General features: G+C 32.0%; 3 protein-coding genes across 3 annotated transcripts in view; 2 read left to right on the top strand and 1 right to left on the bottom strand.

Annotated features, from left to right (window-relative positions):
* The window catches only part of LOC123664682 (protein Wnt-5b-like), a 72,572-nt gene that overhangs the window by 25,680 nt on the left and 24,640 nt on the right, over window positions 1-22,252 (top strand). The window lies entirely within an intron of this gene.
* LOC123664683 lies at window positions 12,276-12,903 on the top strand. The gene has a single exon (XM_045599192.1). The coding sequence runs from the start codon at window positions 12,301-12,303 to the stop codon at window positions 12,760-12,762; it is 462 nt and encodes a 153-aa protein (XP_045455148.1). The 5' UTR covers window positions 12,276-12,300; the 3' UTR covers window positions 12,763-12,903.
* LOC123664684 lies at window positions 14,917-15,693 on the bottom strand. Its single transcript, XM_045599193.1, has one exon. It carries the CDS (start codon window positions 15,572-15,574, stop codon window positions 15,206-15,208), a length of 369 nt encoding a protein of 122 aa, XP_045455149.1. The 5' UTR covers window positions 15,575-15,693; the 3' UTR covers window positions 14,917-15,205.

Raw genomic sequence — 22,252 nt, 5'->3', positions numbered from 1 at the left:
CGTACATTATTACCTATATGCTTAAATGACTGTTTGACGTTCATTCAATTAATCTTAAACATTTATCAAATTAGGACCGAAATAGATAAAGAAAAGATAGAGACGGCGTTGGCGACGTAAAATAATATTTATAAATAGATATGACTATATAATCATACAAATATCATATATATTATATAATGAAAGAACATTGAATACTGCATCTTTTCGAATTCACTTCGAAGATTCCGTAATGCTTGAAGACAAAAGTCTTCGAGCAATGCGTCATGCCTGTGTTAACATACGGAGCCGAGACGTGGACACTGACGAAGGGACTGGTCCACAAATTTAAAGTCGCTCAACGTGCAATAGAACGGGCTATACTTGGGGTTTCTCTCAAAGATAGGATTAGAAATGAGATTATCTGCAAGAGAACGAAAGTAACCGACATAGCCCACAGAATTAGCAAGTTGAAGTGGCAGTGGGCTGGTCATCTGTGTCGCAGGACCGATGGCCGTTGGAGCAGACGGGTCCTGGAGTGGAGACCGCGTCTTGGCAAACGCAGTTTGGGACGTCCTCCGGCCCGTTGGACCGACGATCTACGTAAGATTACCGGTGTAGGCTGGGTGAGGGATATTTGGCGCGAACTTGGGGAGGCCTATGTCCAGCAGTGGACTGCGATAGGCTGAACTGACTGACTGACTAAATACTACATATAACTTAAAACGATTCCTTATTATCGTAATTACCTACACAAATATTTAAAAATGACGTGTAAACTAAAAAAAGGATTTATTGTAACTATGTTGAGTTTTAACTTTATTTTATTCATATTATTGGTAACTATTCCAGTAAAACGATGTCTGAGTAGTGAATCCCTTTGGACATTCAAGTATGGAACTCCCAAATACGTCACTATGAAGAAACACTCACCGTTGCTCTATGTAACAATAAAAAAAAACGTACATAATAACTTCAAAATATTTGACAGGTTACATTGATAACTCACCTTCACCTTCTTTCATATTAACTTTACAGAAATATTTCTTAACAGTACCAAAAAGCAATCCCTTTATTACACCATTTATATCTTTATCACTGGCATCATTTTGTTCTTTCAATTCTGGTAAATAAATTTCTGTGTCTGTCACTGGCTGCACAGACAAGCACACGAGAAAATAATGAAAAAGTAAAATTACTTTTATGAAGTAACCTTTACACATAGTAAACTCTTGTTTATTATATTTAATATTTCATTCAGATTGATTGACTTGTAATCGACTTTATTGGCATTATTGTTTTAATTAAATTTGTTAATATGAGGAAAAATTATCGATTATATTTTCGGTGTTATCTGATACCAATTAAAACAAGTGACGTAGACAGATAGGTGCAATGTAAGGCTATCTATTGCAGATCAGAATTGTTATCCGCGTCGCATTGGCGAAGTAGGCAGACACATCTGTTCTAGCGGCCGCGTGTTGGGTCTCGGACGTAAAAATTGTTTGCATTAGCCGTTGATTGATTGATTCTTCACGGACTATTCTCCGCAACTCGACGTCTCAGTGCGCCTATTTTGCGTGGTTGGCTGGGGACCTTATTCATGCCAGCCTAGCTCCTTGAGGAAGCCTAGCAGACCCCTTGTGTTGCCGACGACTTCCCGGAGCGACCTCGGTGTCCCGAGGTGTAGCGTCCTGTAGTTCGCCACACTGCCGCATTCCAGCAGGATGTGTAAGGCCGTTTCTTCTGCCTCCATGCACGCTCTGCATAGGGGGCTGTCTGTAACACCTAAATTGTGTAAGTGTTTGTTAAGCAAGGCATGTCCGGTAAAAGCCCCGACCAGTAGTCGGAGCTGGGCTCTCCCATAACCGCGAAGTTTGCGGGACAATCCGGGTTGATCGTCGGAAGAGCTTCCTTGGTCTGCCTGCAGGTAGTTAGGTTTGTCCAATATTCTTGGGGCATTACCTTGGTGTTGTGTCGCAGCTGGCTGCGCATTGCATTAGCCGTACAGATTGTAGTGTGTTGTTTGTTGCTTGACCGTGATATAAGTTACACCGTGTATCTTATCGTAACGTGTACAGTAAACGTCGTACTGTTGATCATTAAACAATGTACATAAATAATATAAATAAATCGTTTGATTAAAATAGTATAATATTTTTCGAGAGAGTAATCTTCAACTGCTAACTTTTTAATCGAATCTTAAAACAAAGGAACACAATAAATCAATCGGAATGTTTTGTTTCACATATATCTCTCTCAACAAACGAAAGCTTTCGAAATATTCAAAAACAGAGAACCGGTTCCCACCCTTTGATAGGCCCTCATTAGGACAACTTTACTTTTGTAATGGCCTATTATACTCACCTTACAAATATGGAACTATTTGGAGCTGTTGATGAACTCATCAAAGAAACAATACTATTCAAATCATAGATTCAACTATAAAATAACAAAACTCTCATATAACTTTAATTTTAACAGGATTTATTGCGATAATCACTTTTAGATTACCGCTATTTCGTCACTCAGTAGATATCAGAGGCACAGGACGACTGTTTTTATAAAACTTTTAACAATGACGTACACTATTTAATTTACTGACTTCTAAAAAAGGGGAGGTTCTGAATTCAATTGTATTTTTTTTTTATTTTTATATATGTTATCTCAAACTTTTGACTGGTTGAAATGATTTTGATAAAAAAAAAAATAATGAAAAGGTATTGCGTGTCATGGTCCCATTTAAGTTTAATTGAGATCTGACTAGTACTTTATGAGTTATATCTAATATACCTAGGTTGTATTATACCGAAAAACTTTTCACTGGGTATACCGATTTTGATAATTCTTGTTTTATTCGAAAGCTGATACTTGTCTTGTACGCCAATTATATTTGATCGAGATCTGATCACTACTTTTTTTGTAATATTTGATAGCGCGTTTTTACTTGACTATTTTTTTTTGTCTACTTACGTTGTATTACTTGTCGATATAATTCAAGTCTGTTTTTTTTTTCTTTTGCGAGATTAAAAAGTTAAACAGCTGACCGCGGAGTAGAGATAAAGTGAAAAGCGCATGACACAGCAGCCAAGACAAATGACGGCGCCCATAGCTCGCATCAACTGACCGTGTAGCATTTAAATACTCTCACTTATTCGTGCAAGTGTTCCGCGCTTTTTGCATTTTCACCATCATCATCACTCCATAAGTTCACGCCAAAAATGTGTGTTGCCCATAGTCACCGCGCTGGGCAGGCGGGTTGGTGACCGCAGGGCTGGCTTTGTCGCACCGAAGACGCTGCTGCCCACGTTGGTTATCCCTCCATCGGTGGTCGGCTTTATAAGTTCCAAGTTGGTAGTGGAACTGTGTTATCCCTTAGTCGCCACTTACGACACTCACGGGAAGAGAGGGGAGGCTATATTCTTACTGCCGTAACCAGAAAGCATTTTTATACAAGATAAGTCAAATTGATGGATTAATAAAATATCACAAAACAATATAAGCCAACAGTATAGTTTCTTCTAGTTATATTCTGAGTTTTTAATACATTAAGTTGTTTTAACCACTCTCATAAATTCAATAAAGTTAAGAAAGTCAATCTGTAGAATTCAATCGCTCTCAGCTTCTTATTGGGGCGATAAATATAATACTCGATACACCCAGTTTCGAAGGCAGTACATAATTTATTATTTTTTCACTTTAAATTGATCTTTTATCGATTTTAACTCTTAAAATAGATTAAGCATATCTTCCGCTAAGAACAGCTTATAACAACAGTTAGGTTCAATATGATGAGAGATAAAATAAAAATATATGTCATTAAAGATAGTTTCAGCAGCCTCCAGATACAAAATGTAGCATTTATAACATAACGTAGTTGGATTACTATATTTCACGATTATTAGCGAAACACGCTAGTCTGATTTGACAAAAGTTGTCTTGTATTTGCAAAGTCAAGCACGTGAAGGTGAAATAATCACATCGTTTTCTTAACTTTTCCCATTTTCCTAAATGTAGGAAAATACTAACTCTTAAACGAACGAATGAAATGTAACGAATACATTTTCTTACGATATATTTTCAGATTAATATTAATAATAAATATTAATATAATATTAATAAAATTAATAATTTTAATATTATTAATAAAATATATTTCAGATAAGAATTTTGGTAGGCAATTCGTTTACTACCAATCAATTTGCTTTAAAATGTATAAGGCGCTCGTCTTATTCTTTTTATTAAAATTGATCAGCACCGGATCCTGATCTGGGTTTGGTGAAATTAAGGTATCTTCCTAAGATAGCAGTTTCAAAGGGCATTAAATATCTAAAAGATTATGGTGTAAAATGCTTGCATAAAGCGACTAGCATAATCACGAACGTTGTTATATCAATTAGTCATTTGTTTTTAAAGCATACAAATGATTTTTTACATTCACACACAGTCGTTTGTTCTTAAAGTAAGCTTAATGCCTGTGTTGTAGGTAACAGCCGACTACTATAGCTATTTTTTTTTTGATAAATATATATGAAAATAATACATACATAAATATTTCAATACAAGTACTAAGCCCAGACTCAGGTGGGAATCGAACCCGCAACTTGCGGAGCAGAAAGCATACTACATACTGCGTCAACGGGCTAGTCATTAGCACGCATTATATAAATATTTTTCAACCAAATATTAACAAATGTGCGTTACATGACTCTACCTCCCGCTGTCAACATAGTGCATCCCTAGAGCTCCGGCTACCTCACTCATGTAAAGTTGAGGTTCCACCCTAGTTGAACGCTTCCAGAATTTGTGCAAGATTTTTTGCTGAGTCTTGCACATACTTTAAACTGTGAAATATTTTAAATTTTTAAAACTATGTTGTATGACCCAAATTTGTCATTTTTATTTACACTCTGGCTTGTATTTCACGTGCATGAAAAAAAAAAACGAATAATTTTCTTTTATAAAATTTTATGTGTAAAAGTACAAAAATAGTTGTTCCTTAAAACTAATAGCTTTAGCTAAGTAATTTTAATATTTAGATAAGAGTCAAGTAAGAAAAAAAAATAAAACTGAATCCTTAGTTAATATCTTTTAAGTAGTTTTTCGTACAAACGTCTATCGTTTTATTGAAATCTATGGTTTATTATTTCGTATTATTCATCTATACAAATAAATAAAATTCGAGTGTCTGTTTGTAATATTAAATTAACCGCTTTTTACTAAATGTATATGGATGTAATCACGGTACATATACCAAAATAACATTTTTTACAATTTTTGTCTGTCTGTCTGTCTGTCTGTTTGTTCCGGCTAATCTCACTCGACTTTCACTGACACATAGCTGATATAGTAAGGAGTAACTTAGGCTTCTTTTATTTTAAGAATTTATTTATTTTATAACTCTGCGAACTGAACAATAACTTTTTTGTTAAATTCCACGCGGACGAAGTCGCAGGTACAGCTAGTTGATAATAAGTATACTAGACAAACATTTAGTAATAAGTGCTTCGTCTATATACAAGGGAATCTTTTATATTTATTAACTGTCTAAAGGTTTTTATCAACAAATATTTATTCTTCATTTAAATTATTATAATAATTTTATATAGCAATAAAAAAGCATATTAGCTAAACTTAGTTAATGATTACAAAAGCATTTATTTTAATATTTTTTAACTAAATAATTATGTTAAAAGATTTAAAATAAATAAATTATTTTAAACAAAAGTACCCAAATTAAAGTAGTTTTTCAATAAATTTAATTTTTTTTATTCCAAGTTTCTTTATGAGGTGTGTTTTTAACAGAGTTTAAATGTTATATAAATTGTTTTTTTTTACAACAGTAATTAGAAGAAAATAATATTTACATAACAAAAATTTCAATATATTTTAAAATAACAAAATTAACATTGAAATGGAAAAAATACGTTTTACAAAATTCTTTTTCATTTATACATGACATCACAAATAAAAATGAACTAAGAATTATAAATTTCTCAAGTTGAAACAACAATTGTGTTATCTTAATTTTAAATGAGCGTCTGTTTCAGTCATGCTCAGGAATTTGTTTTCATTTTTTTTTAAACTTTCTTCTTCTTTCTTTCTTCTAAATTTTTATGTTTTATATGTATAAAAAATTATCTCCCTCTCTGTCTCACTCGTTAGATCTCACACGTGCAAGAGAGACAGATTCATTTTTCATTATACATTTACATTCATTTGTGTTACAACTGTAAATTTATTCACAAAATAATACACTAGTGTAATATGTGAACGTTTAGTACGTTTAGTACTTTAATTCTCTTTCATTTGTTACATACGTTTACTTTTGGTATAAATATAGAAAAAAAATGACAGGACCAGGAACATTGCTGTAAGACCCTTAAATGTACAAATACATCAGACCACTATATTTTTTATGTCCATATCCATTGGTAATAGCTTGCTATATTACATTAACAATAAAATATCTTTAATCAATGACTTTAATACCATAAATTTCAACTGTAAAATTAAAGCCGCCCCATAGCGCGCTCCTTAAATGAACATTGGCGAATTTAAAACCAACACCACCGTAGTCGACTTCAGCAGAACCGCCGTCATCAGAGTTGTCTATAATATGTATGGCTGTAATAACGTTGTCACTGTCTTCGTAGTACTTCGGAAAAGCGACATCTGACGTCCTGATGAAGAAGAATGGTATTTTGACATGTTCACTTTTGTGGATCAAAACATCACCAAATATTCTTACACCGTCGTAAACACTTTCAGAATTAACACAGATAAAAATAAGAGAAAATATTATGATTTTAATAATTCTCGACATTTGGCTGTCAAATTAGCTGCCTTCGATTTTGTTTTTGGTTTAATTTGAAAATTAACTTATATTTTAAAAAAGTACGAGTAACGCTATCACGTGTACGTAAATCAACAAAGTGAAAATTCGTGTCTGATAAATTTTGATAACGTGTATAATGTTTGTTATGAGTGATAGTCGAGCGATAGAAGTATATATTTTATCTCTTTTTATTAAGAGAAACGTGATCGATAAAAAATAATTTATAAAAGTTAAGTACCTACATTATCAATTATCTAAAGAAAGACGAGATCACTAACGTACATTTAAAAAAATAAATTTATGTAAATAATCATTAAAAAACCGTATGTATAATATAACTAAAATAAATTAATCAACATTTACATATTTCTAAGAAACCTTTTCATCTCAACTACAAAATATATAAAGTATTTTTACAACTGGTAGTCTTAATACATAAACACTAAGCAGATAGTAATTTACAAGTACAATGGTCTAATTTTAGTATTTTAATATACTAGATGTTACGCGCAGCTTTACTCGTGTAGAAATGGATTATATTTACAAAGATGTATAACAAGTTTAAAAATGACGAACTCGACGGACTATATAAACTTCTAACCCCAATTTTAACCCCTTAGATGTATAATTTTTCATAATCTGTTCTTAGCGGACGTCTACCAAGTATACTTATAGCCTTTGTAACCCAAAAAATGAATGATTTTCGTGAAACTTGCGACAGCCCTTAGATATTCTTAATGCGGCCTTGTCGCAAAATTTGTTTTTGACTGACATTTACATACCCTGTGTGGCTACGGCAGTAAAGAATATAGCCATCCCTTCTCTTCTCGTGGGTGTCGTAAGAGGGACTAAGGGATAACACAGTTCCACTACCACCTTGGAACTTAAAAAGCCGACTGATGGCGGGATAGCCATCCAACTGCTGGATTTGAAATACACAGTCCGAAGACCGGCAGCAGCGTCTTCGGTACGACAAAGCCAGCCCTGCGGTCACCAACCCGCCTGCCCAGCGTGGTAACTATGGGCAAAATACATATTAAAAAAGATAATAATATAAAACACATGAGTTCGAGCCATTTTTGGCGAGAATTTATGGAGGCCTATGTCCAGCAGTGGACTGCGATAGGCTGAAGTGTCTGAGTGACTGACATTTACAAACTATAAACTACCTCTTTGTCAACTTTAAATCAAATCTTTCTAAATTAAATCTAAATAACCTTTCAAAAATTTAAATACTTTTATAAAATATTTCGAGAGCCCTTAGAACTCTTTAATAATGCCCTGTAGAAATATTTGTTCTTAGTAGACCTCTACTAACTACTAACTATCTTTAAGCCAAATTTAAGCTTGTACCACAAAAAATGAAGGACTTTCATACAAACTTTTTGGAAGCCTTTCGACCGCCTTATTACAGTTCTGTTACAATATGCGTTCTTATTGAACGTCTACTAACTAGTAACGATCTTTCTGTGAAATTTAAAGCATGTAACACAAAAAATGAAGGACTTTCATACAAACTTGTGAGAGCCCTTAATCCAGGCTTATCAAAAGATCCGTTCTTGGCTACTCACTTAATTCCCGTTCAGGGTATATATATGTATGTATACAACACTCACACTAACAACAAACAGTTGTTCAAATACAAATACATACATACGTATGTATTTGTATTTGAACAACTGTTTGTTGTTAGTCTGAGTGTATATGTTTATAAATTAAGTCATGCTGTATATCAATACACATCAATCAGATTGATATCGTTACTCGCGTTGGAGAAATTATTCGTCAGCCCGCATTGGGACAGCATAATAAAGTAGCAGCATGGTAAGTTCCCACCTTTCTCCTATTAAAACTATTAAAAGAGGAGGTTTTCAAGGACTAAGATTTATAAGGTGATTCATTTTAGCTCACACTGATTCGTCTTTTCCGTCAATAAATCTAACAGATGAGATGTGTAACCCCAGCGATCATACAGTATAAAAATCTAAACTTTTAAAAATATCATTCTATATCAATCATAAATTACAACATTAAAGCAACAGCTTTCTTTTTTGGATTAATAAACATTATTGCAGTTAAGATAGGTTTTGTCAGATTTTCCTTTAATTGCAGCAGCAGCTCAGCCTATTGCAGTCCACTGCTGGACATAGGCCTCCCCAAGTTCGCGCCAAACATCCCGGTTTTCTGCAATCCTCATCCAGTCCACACCGGCAATCTTACGTAGATCGTCGGTCCAACGGGCCGGAGGACGTCCCGCACTGCGTTTGCCAAGACGCAATTATAATTATTATTTTATTCTTGTGAATTTTAATTATTTCCTCTAATTAAAATGGGAATTTCCTGGGGCTATTACCGTTAACCTTGCACGACTAAAATATACCAAAAACACATTTATAATTTATACTATCATTACTAATAAAAAGCAAAGATTTGATTTTTGTTTGTTTATAATGAATTAACTCTATATTTTTATAATTTTATATTTTAATGTTTTTTTTTGTGTGTTTGTAATAATATTATTATAATAGTTTGTTATTGTTAATAGAAAATTCTTGTTATTCTAATTCAATTTTTAAAAATTTTTTGATGTGAAAACTTCTGTAGCCGCATTGGACACTTTTTGCTTTGTGTTGTGCGTGTTAGACGCGTTTTGGTTGGGGGATATCTCGTGCATTCGCGTCACCAACATGCTTATAGCAGTATATCTGTAGCTATACAGCTGACGTATTATGCAACATTAGTGCTGTGTATATCTTGTAAGTGAAATTGGATGGATTTGGGGCGGGTTGCCTAGTTACATAAAAGTTTTATTATAGATAAATGTTAGTTAGAAAAGTGGGTTGCCTAAAATAAGCCCTGGACTGATCATTTTTAACTATTTTTAAAAGAAATATTTTTATTAAAAATTGCAACATCAAGATAATAAGAAAATTTTAATCTGACTTGATAGTATGAAGTGTATAGAATAAGTAGAATAAGTAGCCGCTGGGTTGCCTATTATTTACCTGGACGAACTACTGGGTTGCCAGGCATTCTTTATTCACCTTAAAAGGCAGCACATTTAGTTTTAAATTTCTTTTTGTATTTACATTTTACATTTATTACTCTGTATCGATGTAGTTGCTACTGGTGGGTTCAATAAATAATATAAAATAAACTCAAAAAGGACAGGCATTTTAAAATCGTTAAAATTCTTCTTTCAACAGATTGCTATAACCTATATTACCTACTGGTAAGATCACACTAACACGAGGGCGAAGCCACGAAGCAAAACCTAGTGTATTACAATTAATCAAGTAATTGTAACACAAGTCACAAACGGTTGCCAATGTAAAGAGAGTACCTCACACTTGACGCGTAGTGCATTACACAAATTAATCGTCAAATGATGTCTATCTCGCTGGTGTAGGGGCGATATTCGGCTAATTTACCAAATGGCTCTGATACTGACCTCTGCCCAGCCTCCGTCCTCGTTGATAAGCTAATGTGAATTACCATGTTGAGCTTGGGTTACATTATGTTAAAAATATATACACGACCTTATAATATAATGATATATATCTTTACACAAGAACATAAAGCAATTCATATTTGCTATATAAAAACCATAAAAATTTATATGATTATACAGCATGTAGTCAAAATTTATTTATTAATTATTATTATCATAAACATCAAGAACACTTATTAAGTATTTATATTTTTTTACAAATAAATAATTTTAACAATAATTTCATTACTAAAACTAAAACAACTAATTACAATAACACAATGTCAAATATGAATAAAAAATAATAATTAATACTTAAAGCTTTCGCTCCGGCATTTGTATCGCAAGGTATCTATTCCAGCAATGCCGGAGGTAAAAGCAGTCAAAACGCTCCACGATCATCTTCAGATTACACTATTTGGGCTGCCCCTTACTCTACGCACAAAAGATGCGCATCGCTTACCCATGGTGGTGTGGAAGCAGTCGGTTCTTGTGCCTACAAATATGCCTGAGGCGCTGCAGCATCGGGGCAGCCCCAACGATATCCTGAATGCATTATTTTAGAGGACGCGGAGGTCATTGCATCTTTTCTTTGTGTAGTCAGTCCACAAGCTACACGTATACAACAAGGTGCAGTATGCTCTAAAAAGTGTTACGAGTATCTTTACTTGGGCTGAGCAACGAGCAAACATTTGAGCCGAGATGTTCGCTCCAACTGACAGTGCCCTCCACTCCCTCTCAGTATCTGCATCATCCTTGATACAAGTGGTAACTATATGCCCTAAATAATTGAATTGCTCTACCATTTTTCAGGGTACACCAGAGAGGAACACGAGTGGGATATTCTGGGGGCATTTTGGTCCGTTCTTTTGAAACATTATATTTTAAGCCATGATAACACGCGTAATCCTAAATTGTGGTAGAAAAGTTAAAATAATTATTATGAAATTTGAAAAGTTTTCAGCCTTCATATTCAATAGGTTTCCTAGGTAATAGTGTCCTGACATAATAAAAAAAACAGCTTATTTCGTAAAGTGGATCTCACGTTATTTTGCTATCATCCGTACATCCAAAATTTTCGCATCCAACTTAATATTTATTTAATTGTTTACTTTTACTATTATATTGTGAAAAAATACGTCGAACGATATTTAATTTATAATTTGTTGTGTATTTGGTATAAAAACAAAGTCTCCTTGGAGGCGTGCAATAAAGTATGGTCACGATTTTTCTGAGAATATGTCTATTTTAACGTGTTTCTCTATTTGTGACGTCGATCTGTGATTGTTAGTTAAACATTTGAATTGAATTAAGGAAAGTTTACAAAACGATTACGACTATCAGCTGATGTTATTTATAATGAACAATGTTGTATGTATGTATGTATGTATGTATGTAGGCATTTATGTATGTATGTAGGCATTTATGTATGTGTGTATGTATGTCTGTATGTATGTATGTATGTATATGTTTATGTATGTATGCAAGGTTGTATCTGTTTATGTATGTTTATATTTTTATAGTTATATATGAATTTATTTTTATGGTTATATATGAATTTATTTATATGGTTATATTATGAATTTATTTATATGGTTATATATGAATTTATTTGCTCATGTATGTATATACTAAGCCACTAACATTACTTTATATTTCCTCCCTTTTTTTTCTTCTTTATCTAAATTTTACTAATACCAGATTTTGCACACCTACAACCTCTGCTCTAGTACGTCCTAAGGTTGGCTGGTAGAGAATGCTCTTAGCATTAAGCCCGCCTTTTGTACAATTCTTTAATGTATTGTGCAATAAAGTATTAATAAATAAGTATTAATAATGTTTTTTTAAATTTTGTCTACAGTCAAACAAAAAATACCTTCTCTAAACCATAATTAATTTTAAAATAATAAGCGAAGAAACAGATTTATTTTTTATATATTTTAGAACGTAAGCCAAAGAAAAGTATCTTAAATAAATAGTATTACTTAGCACCATGTACAACGTGCCGATAGCCTCAGGTTACTCATGCGACCTCACTCGTTCGCGCCGTCTCTCGGCCACTCATTCACTGAGTGTGCACAACATACATTACAACATCAAACCAAGACTGATCAAGATGTTTCTTAGAATATTCCTTCTATGTGCGCTTCTAACGATCGTGGCATCAAAGAGTGTTATAGTTGGACAAGTAAGCGATTACAATGGAATCGTAAGAAAAGTCTTCGAAAAACCTGTATCGTCCGCTGCTATACCTTTTTTCAAACGAGAACAAGAGATCTATTTCGAATATCCAGTCGGCGATCAGAAAATAAAAGGCATAGTAATAAGGGACTTGGATAACGGTTTGGCTGAACCTTCAATAAACCGAGGTGGAATAGGATTCCCGTTTGCAAATATCAAGCTAATAAGTGAAAGAGGTTCCGGATTGAACTATCAGATCGAAATATACGCTTAAATTTAATGCAGAATTAGTTGTGATGTGCCCAAACGTACAAATACTCTGTTTAAAGTTGGTAAGGTCTATCTGAATATATTTAATTATAAAACGATTAAATAATTAAAATTGTTGAAATTGAATAAAATGTACTGAAACTTTTATTTGATTTTATTTTTATCTTTATACCAATTATAAGATTTAAATTCACACATTCATAAATATTTTCATATTATTTCATAAGTATTTGTAAGGTATAAATTAATATATCAATTTATTTCATTTCTAAATTTGTTTTATTTAGTTTTTTATAGGGTATGGTTAAGTTGTTTACCGCTTACGTGTTCACAAGGACAAATTAATTGAAATGGAGCGTAAATGAACAACAACAACAATGCGTAATAAACTACGCCATACCTTGAATTCATTTTCCTTATTTAATAACTATAAATAATTTAAACATTTGATTAGTATTATTTAGTTATTCTGAGCTTAAAAACAATTACGTATGCAAAAGCATTCATATAAATTGCAAATGATTATAATAATAATCAAAACTAGCTAGGCCTCGCGCTTTCACCCGCGTTGATTTGAGGAAAAAAATGGTCTTCCTTCTTTTTAAAGCATACTTAACCTTCCGTCTTAAATAAATTAAATTGTTTAGCGGTGGATGCCGGTAGAGCAAGCAAACCCTATACTATTAAACGAGCAATTCTTGTATGTATATAATAATAATAATAATAAATATCTACACAATACACACACGGTCGTCTGTTCCTAAAGTAAGCAACTTAATGCTTGTGTTATAGGTAACAGCCGACTGGTATATAGCTACATATTTTTTTCGATAAACATACTTATAAATAATACATATATAAATATATAAATAAATATTTATATTACACCCAGACTCCGGGTGGGAATCGAACCCACAACCCTCGGAGCAGAAAGCAGGGTCACTACAAACTGCGCCAACGGGTCAGTCATATAATCTGAACCTCGGAAACGGATCCAACGATTTCATGTAATTTAGTATGCAGGGGATTTCGGGGCAGGTAAATCGGTGTAGCTAGGGCCTAGGATTCATTTTTAGAAAATACCGTTTTATCCCTGTTTTTAGGCAATGAAAAAATGGCTGCAATATCGTTAGAATACGAAGGTATATTTCGCAATCGTCAATAAAGTTGTAAGGTGGGAAATCGACCGAAAAGACCACGGTTTAAATCCCCATGATTGATTATTTTTTTCCTTTTTTTTCTAATTGCACTCGTTATTTTTTATTTAAATAGCCAGTTCATATTTTTTATTATTATGTCGGTAAAATCGAAAATATTATTCATATTTTATCAATATGTAAGTCGTATTTAAATATGATTTCTAAAAAACACGATTTACTAAAAATACCGAGCTAAGCTCGGTCACCCAGGTACTGTAATAAAATGACATATAATTTATATGGAGTTATTGTGAGGTTTTTTCTAAAAAGGGAAAGCACACATCTTAAACCTTAGAGTATTAATATACATACATATATTATAATGCTGGTCATGCGAATCTTTTTAACGTTTTAAATCAATACCTACTGTTTTCTTTTTTGTGTTTCGGTAATTTGATAAATAATTCAACAGAAATATTTTAGACACAAATTCAGTTAAACGTTTAGATTTTAATAATTAGATTTCAATAATATGCAAATTATTCTTACCATATAGTAAAAGAAAGAAAGAAGAAGTCAGCTAAAAGAAATTTCGCCTTTGTTTCACGTATATTTATTTTATATAACGACTGAAAAATATTGAGTCCACATACAATTGTAATAACTTATAAATATCTTTACAAAAATAGAAATGGAAAAATTAGGCGGGTAATTCCTATTTTTATTTTTAGAACTAGTCAAATAAAATAAAACACGTTATTTCAATTACTTCAAGGTAAAATAAAACATGTTAATCAATATTAAAATGATGGATTAAATCTACAATACGTTTGTATTTTTCCTTAGATTTGTAGAAAAAACATCACGGAACGATATAAAGAGACGTGACAAATAGATATACAAATTAAGATCACTAGAATTCAAAGTTGGTACGTCAGTTATCACACATATCACGCTACATATAACAAACAATAACATTATCATTAAATATATATATTATTGATAAATGAAAGATCATGAAACACAAAAGTAATTTTATTACATCAGTAACACATTAACACGAATACGTAACGTTTTAACACACTAAACTTGAAACAATATTAATACAAAATATTGTCTACATAAATAAGAATGACTCGTTGAAATGTACGTACGCGCATAACTTCCCAAAGACAGCACCAAATTCAAACATTCTTTTTTTTTGTATTATTTATTGCCAGATCACAGCTTGTATAAAAAAAATTTATAAATATTTACGAAGAAAGTATGGCAATACAAGTTCGCCAAAACTGCTAGTAAATTAAGTTTTCACTTGCCGTGTTTAAACATAAACTCATTGTTTTGTATCGCGTAAATTTCGACGTAGAAGTTATAGCCGCGGAATATGCTTGGACTGTCTAACTCGAGCGTCACAAACTTCTGTCCGATACCTCCAGATTTCAAATAAACTTCTCCCATAAGGTCATCTCTTAAATCCAGTACCTTAATAGCGTTGATCACTTCACTCTTTGAACAGTTGACTGTGAACGTTTCTGATCTATACCATATCGCTGGATTTTCTTGGTGTACTTTGCTGTAGATAATATTTGAATTTGTATCTGGATAGCCGAGTAGTAAGTCGTAAGAACGTGTTTGAACAATCAACAAAAATAACGAAATGATAAATATTTGAGACATTTTCGAAACGACTGCCGATGCGAGTGCTGATGATACTAATGTCGATGTTTAGAATATATATTGGACCAAAAGTTTGTTTGCAAAGTTAATTAACAGGTATCTATGAAGATGTAATATTCTATGAATGATGCGTGATGTCATCATAATTGATAATTATTCCGTATATGTAGTTTAGTCAACATAGTTACATTGTAACTGAGGTCTGGCAGGAAATTTCCTGCTCAAAATATGGAGCAGCACAACTGGGGTATTACCAACCTTACAGAAGATCACAGCTAAATAATACTGTTTCCAAGCAGTGTTGTGTTCCTGTTGGTGAGTAAGGTAACCTAAGAGGTCCTGGAGGAATGGAGGTACGGTCGGCAACGCGCTTGCGATGCTTTTGGTGTTGCAGACGTCTATACTACGGTAATCGCTTACCATCAGTTGAGACTTGAGCCATACGCTTGTTTGCTGATCTAGTTATAAATATATATATTGTATATATATTATTTTCAAAAAAATAACTGCGGAGTTTCTTGCCGATTCATCTCTGCAGAATCTACATTCCGAATTAGTGGTAGCTTTACTTTTCAAAATATTAATGACTTAAAAGTTTTAATTTGTAAAATGAAAATTCGAAAGTGCTTTTGAGGCCTATTTGAATAAAGTTATTTTTGATTTGATTTCATTTGAGATATATTATACCATATAAGATAATGTATGATAACCAATATTCCTGTAATTTATATTAATATTTTAAAAGAAATTAGAATTTTTATTTTTTCGTCGTCGATAAATTTAGAAGTCAAACCGAGTGAAACCGGGAGGAATGTCTAGTACGTACGAACACACGTAAGTAATACAAAGAATAATGCTTATATAATTTATATTTCTTAAACGTATTTCTAGACAAAATTAGATCTTTAGAATTAGTAATAACTTAAAAATAATAATTATTAACTGCCTTTTGTCAATAGCACAATGATTTCATAATACCTACTTGTCTGTAGTGTGTGTCTTTTTCTAGAACTTTTAATAAAACGTTGCATATATTATGTTAGTAACAAAATCAATATTAATAAAAATAAATTGTTGTGGCACGCACATTTTTTTTTTGACCCACTGCATCTGATTGAATACGTCTTTTTTGTATTCTGTATTCGCAGAAGAAGGTTTACACGACCCTAATAATATAGCTATAAAATAAATATGGCGATACGAAGTTCGCCGAGTCAACTTGTTTCAAATGTTAAGTACATTTAAAGATTATTGTCATTAAATCACTTCAAGGACTTGTCAAAAACTACGTGAGATGACTAGTACAAAACTATAAAGTAAATAATCGATCTTAAGTGAAATATCAACGCTCCATTTACTATTCAGTGTGTGCGTATTAGCGACAAAGCCAGTACTGCGGTCACCAACCCGCCTGCCCAGCGTGGTGACTATGGGCAAAACACATGAGTTCACGTTATTTTTGGCGTAAACTTGTGGAGGCCTATGTCCAGCAGTGGACTGTATAGGCTGTAATGATGATGATGGTGTGCGTATTGATTGTTTTGTATCACTTTATGGAACACAAAAGATTACGAACACGATTACGAACTTCTTTGACAAACGTGACGGTATAATTACTACTACATGTGTAACGATGGCGGTAATTTTGAATTTATTTTGTGGAGACTACGATAGCTTTCGTCTTAAACAGAGTCGAGAAAAAGAGATAGCGCTGTGTGTGTCAGACCCAAGAAGATGTTTTGTATAAGCTTCTTGGTCAGACCCTTGTACACAGATCCAAAAGGCGGATATTTAAATTAAGACTATTGTAAATACAAATAGAAATAATTGACAATAGATATGTATAACAACACGTACATAATATTAAATAAAGAATCAAATTGTTAAATACAACACTGAACAGATTAAATCTTGTCTACAATTTGTATCATATAATTTTTTAAATAAAAAAACACATTCTATTTTTTACAAGGCTAAAAAATTATAAAAAAAATCTAAAAAAAATCTGGTTTTAATTTTAATATTCGGCTGCTTCTTAATTCTTACTTGTAAGATATATGAATAGATTGTCGTAAACAAGAAAAATGTTGATCGTTACGTAAGCTTGTTTAGGTCAAAATTTAAATTTGTCTCGATCTGGTCTTGACATTGTCTTATGATATTATGTCATAATTAATTAGACTAAAGCAAACAATTCTTAGGAATCGCTGAAGATAACACACAAATACATTAAGCGTTACCTTCAAGTTTGGTCTTTGAGGTCGACGTCATCGAGGAAAAATTTTATTTTCAATTATTTCGTTTACCTTTATTCCTGCACCTCTTTTCCTTCAATTTCATAGTAAGAATACATATATGCAAATATTTAGGTGCCTCCTTACATACCTATGGTAGTGTTTGTTTATCTGAAAAGGCTTTGCAGTACTCTACATACACACACTACATAAGGGTATGTAGTACGCCACAAAAATTAAATCTTCAGAATGAGTGTAATATTTTGAAATTTATACGCAGAGGAAAATTTGTAAAAAAAAATCTATGTACGGGTAAAGATTAAAAATGAATAAGATCCCCGCACATGACAAATATAAACTATGCAATTTTGCATGTTTTTTGTGGTGTGGGCGTTTGTGCATGTGTGTATTTGTCCCACAGATCACCCCATTTGTTCGGTGAAAAGGACACATGATTTAAATAGTACTCCGGCTTCGGGCTTCGTTGAAAGCGAACGTGAGGCTTTTATTAAATACTAGTGGTCGCCCAGAGGTCGAAAATCGGACATTATTGAAAATTTATATTAAAGAATACCAAAAAATAATGAAAATAAAGAACCTTTTTTATAAAATTTCACTTTGACGACAGAGTTTGACAGTCAACAAAAGATTTGATATTATACATATGCGTGTGTGAGTCAAATACGTGGTAGTGTGTGTAATGTTTTTTTTTATTTAATATATTTATATGCATAATTTTAAAAACATATTAACATTCTGCACTTCTTCTCTTATAAACTATAAGTGTGCGAAATTTCATACTCCTCCGTCCGAGCAATTTTCGTAAAGTGGTGTACAAAGTTGTGCAAAGGTTTTGCTTTACGTATTAATATATATATTATTATTATTATTATTATTATAAAGGAATTACGATATTGAATGTATCATTTCGACCAAACATTAATAGCTTTAACAATTTGTATCTTTGCTGGTACTTCATAACACTATTTGAAACAAACGGTTTATTTGTATTTACATAAACAAAATTGTGATAAAACAAGTTATTTTTGTAGCTTTAAAATGTTACCTAATTTATATGCACTCTACATGAATGTACTTAGGGCATCCCCGAGAACGTTACTTTTGTATTTCAGTTCTATATCATTAACGACTTTCAAAGGTCATCATTAATGGATAGCAGATTAATTTCAAGAAATCCCCGAAGCATCGCAATCGCTTCTTGCGTGTGAGTAATATTTTTATCGGAAGAATCGACTTAAATAATATATTTGCATAAACACTGATTCATAAGATTAATTGTTTGTTTTTAAAATAAATTTGTTTTATAAAGACTTAACCTTTCATTGATTAGGGATCACCTAACAAAATATTTGTTTTGCCGCGGACTACAACCAGTTTGTTTGTTGTTGTAAAATCTGGAGTACTTCTATATACAGTTTCTTTGTTTTCGAATTTTAAAATTAAAAATTAAACAAATAAAAACAATGAACGAATCCGCAAACAAATGAGCCTAGTGACTCTCACTCCCGTCCAGTCTTTACGAACCTCGACGGGTACTTCCAAGAGTTCCAGGGATCTCATATGGTCCGCAGACCACCATTTAAGAATTACTGTTATAGAGAAAGAGTTAAAACTCATAGAATTTAACGTAACTCGTTAGATTAAACAAAACCCCGTGATATATGAGTATAATTATGAATTGTGGTGGGTTTAATATCCTTATAGTAATCAGATAACTCTAGTTCATTAGCGTTAACATTTTCAACTAGAATTACTTAGCATTAATTATAAAATATGAGCTTCAGAACCTAGGTGAAAATATTTTTTCTCCTACATGCAATTGTTACTTTGACTGACTGACTCCGATCTCAGATTTCCAGTTTCGTAGTGCCTCTATGCATCCTCTATGTAACAAAGTATTAGTTTAAACGTTTACGACACTACAGAAAAACTCTTTATGTATTTTAAATATGTCTCAAAGTAAGAATTTCCTCTTAACATGCAATAATAATACAGTTGCAATATTTAACACACGAATAAATTGTCACACGAAGTAATTGACATATACATAATGTGCTTTTGTTACTCTTCCTACAATATCATGGAATCTCCGTCTTAATGCATGTAAAATCTAAGTATGACGAGTGTTTACTGAGTGTGGCACTGAAATAGCGTCATATGACATATCTTCATGATGGATATGAAGCGAACTGTACAATATTTGCATTGAAGGATCGCTTCATGCAAGATCATACCAAATTTTTAAATTTATTTGCATTATCTTAAAGAAGTGTTCATTATTACAAATCGAAAAGAAGGATGAAAACAATAAAAATTACATAAAATAAAAACCAAAGCAAAGTATAGTACTGTGTACAAAGGCTGTCGTTGAATATACGAAACCATGTCGTTTTGTGTAGGTATAGGTATACATATACATACATTCGTGAATGTAGATACTCATATGAAAATGAATATAAATACTTGCATATTTAAAGTTGTATTCAATGAAATAATTCTGTTGAGGGTTGAGTTGCGAAGATGGTATTTGAATAGATGGATTGCTGTTACAGGTAGATAAGTAAGAAGAAGTTTTAAGGGCCAAATTTAATATATACAGCGCATGTGAAATTCAAAAATTTTAACTTTCCTTTAAATAGGATATTGAAATGTTGAATATAATAGAGAAAAATAAAAATACATTTGGGTACACGATCAATAAACTAATTAATATAAAAAATAATAATAAATTAACAATCGTGTTTCACTCTCGCATAACACCGTCTTTTTTGTATATAAAACAATACGTTCTCAATTATCAGGTTAGTGTTAAACGAACGAACGAAAGCAAAATGCGTGCTTTAACAGTATTATTCCTGCTGTGTTTCATTGCTGCTTCTTCTTGCCAGAGCCATGATCTGGCCATAGGGCAAGCTTCATACGGTGACGTGGTTCTTTTTAAAGTTAACGAGTACAAGTATGGATTTCCCCTAATAGTGAGGACCAGTATCATCGAATACCCACAACCAGGACAACAGAACTTCGCATATATTAAAGCCATTTTCATCAAAGATCACTACATCGATGGGAATGGAGGATACCCGGCTATCTCTTCCGGCGGTGTTGGACAACGTTTCGCAAAGATAAAACTCAAGAGTCAAAGAAATCACGGATTCAACTTCACTATTACAATTTACGGAAGATACCAATAACTTATGATGCCCTAGTCCGTATAATGGAATATTTTTGTATTACTGCTTGCCAAATTAAGTTAAAGTTAATTAACTAATTTCTTATCAATAAATTAAATATATTTATTTATTAAAATTAATTACAATTTCATTTTTGTGTGTTAATTTATTTCCGTCATTAATACATGTTTTTTTTTATTTTATTTTGATTTATCAACGTCTTATTATACAAGAGACTAGCATTTTAACAAAATATAATTTTATTTCATATGACTAAACAATTTAAAATTTAAAATATTCTGCACGATTCAGTGAATAACTGTTAATTAATATTAGTTATATTAGTCTGACATGGATATGAAGATAGTTATAGAAGACGATCTTTCATAAGTTAATGGCATCATCTACAGCTATAATTTCAAACTAATTCTAATAATCAAAGTCAATCATACTTTATACAAAACGCTACAAAAAGAAAACATGTTTATGAATAAAAGGGTCGACAACGCTCTTGAAACGCTCCTAGAGTTGCAGGCTTCTGTAGGCTACCGTAACCGTTTACCATCAAACAGACGGACTGTACACGCTGCTGTTATACATAAGGTACATTCTAAATATTGTTTTACTTATCTATGAGTATTGGAAAACAATCAGTATCAATATCACATAAAATAAGGAAAAACAATAAGATAGAGCATATACAAGTTTCCACTAACAAGTAATACATAGACATAGAAGCAGAAAGTAAAAATGAAATCAACAATAACTAAACCCAGAAATTAAAACATCCAAAATCAGAAATCCAAACATAAAATTAAAACATAATTATGTAATTAAGTAATTTATAAAAAATATATCAAAAAAAAAATTAAAAGCATTGCTTTATTACCGCTTGCCAAATTAAGTTAAAAAATAACTTATTTCTTATTAATTGATAATAATTAATATTATATTAACAATGAATAATTTTAATTTATAAAAGTTGCAAAAGATGTTATTACCGTTTAATAAAAAAATAAATACGAGGTTTACCTCTTATCTTAAGAAGAGTTAAATCTCAAATTAAAAATTAAAATAATATAAAAATTATATATATAATAAAATTGTTATATTAATGCTAGAAAAATGTAATAAGAGAACATCGGTAAATGGAATATTATTAGTTAAAGAAAAAAATGGGTTATCAATTTGACCCTCACATCTGTTTATGCGAACCACGCAATCAATATGCTATGAGCCTATACTATTTTTAT

The sequence above is a fragment of the Melitaea cinxia genome, chromosome 22 (genome assembly GCF_905220565.1).
Source record: "Melitaea cinxia chromosome 22, ilMelCinx1.1, whole genome shotgun sequence".
Taxonomy (NCBI): Eukaryota; Metazoa; Arthropoda; class Insecta; order Lepidoptera; family Nymphalidae; genus Melitaea; species Melitaea cinxia.
This window is presented reverse-complemented; position numbering and strand designations above follow the sequence as displayed.

Bases quoted from the DNA above. Each gene is read 5' to 3' on its own strand.
- LOC123664684 (XM_045599193.1), bottom strand. From the start codon at position 15,574: ATGTCTCAAATATTTATCATTTCGTTATTTTTGTTGATTGTTCAAACA.
- LOC123664683 (XM_045599192.1), top strand. From the start codon at position 12,301: ATGTACAACGTGCCGATAGCCTCAGGTTACTCATGCGACCTCACTCGT.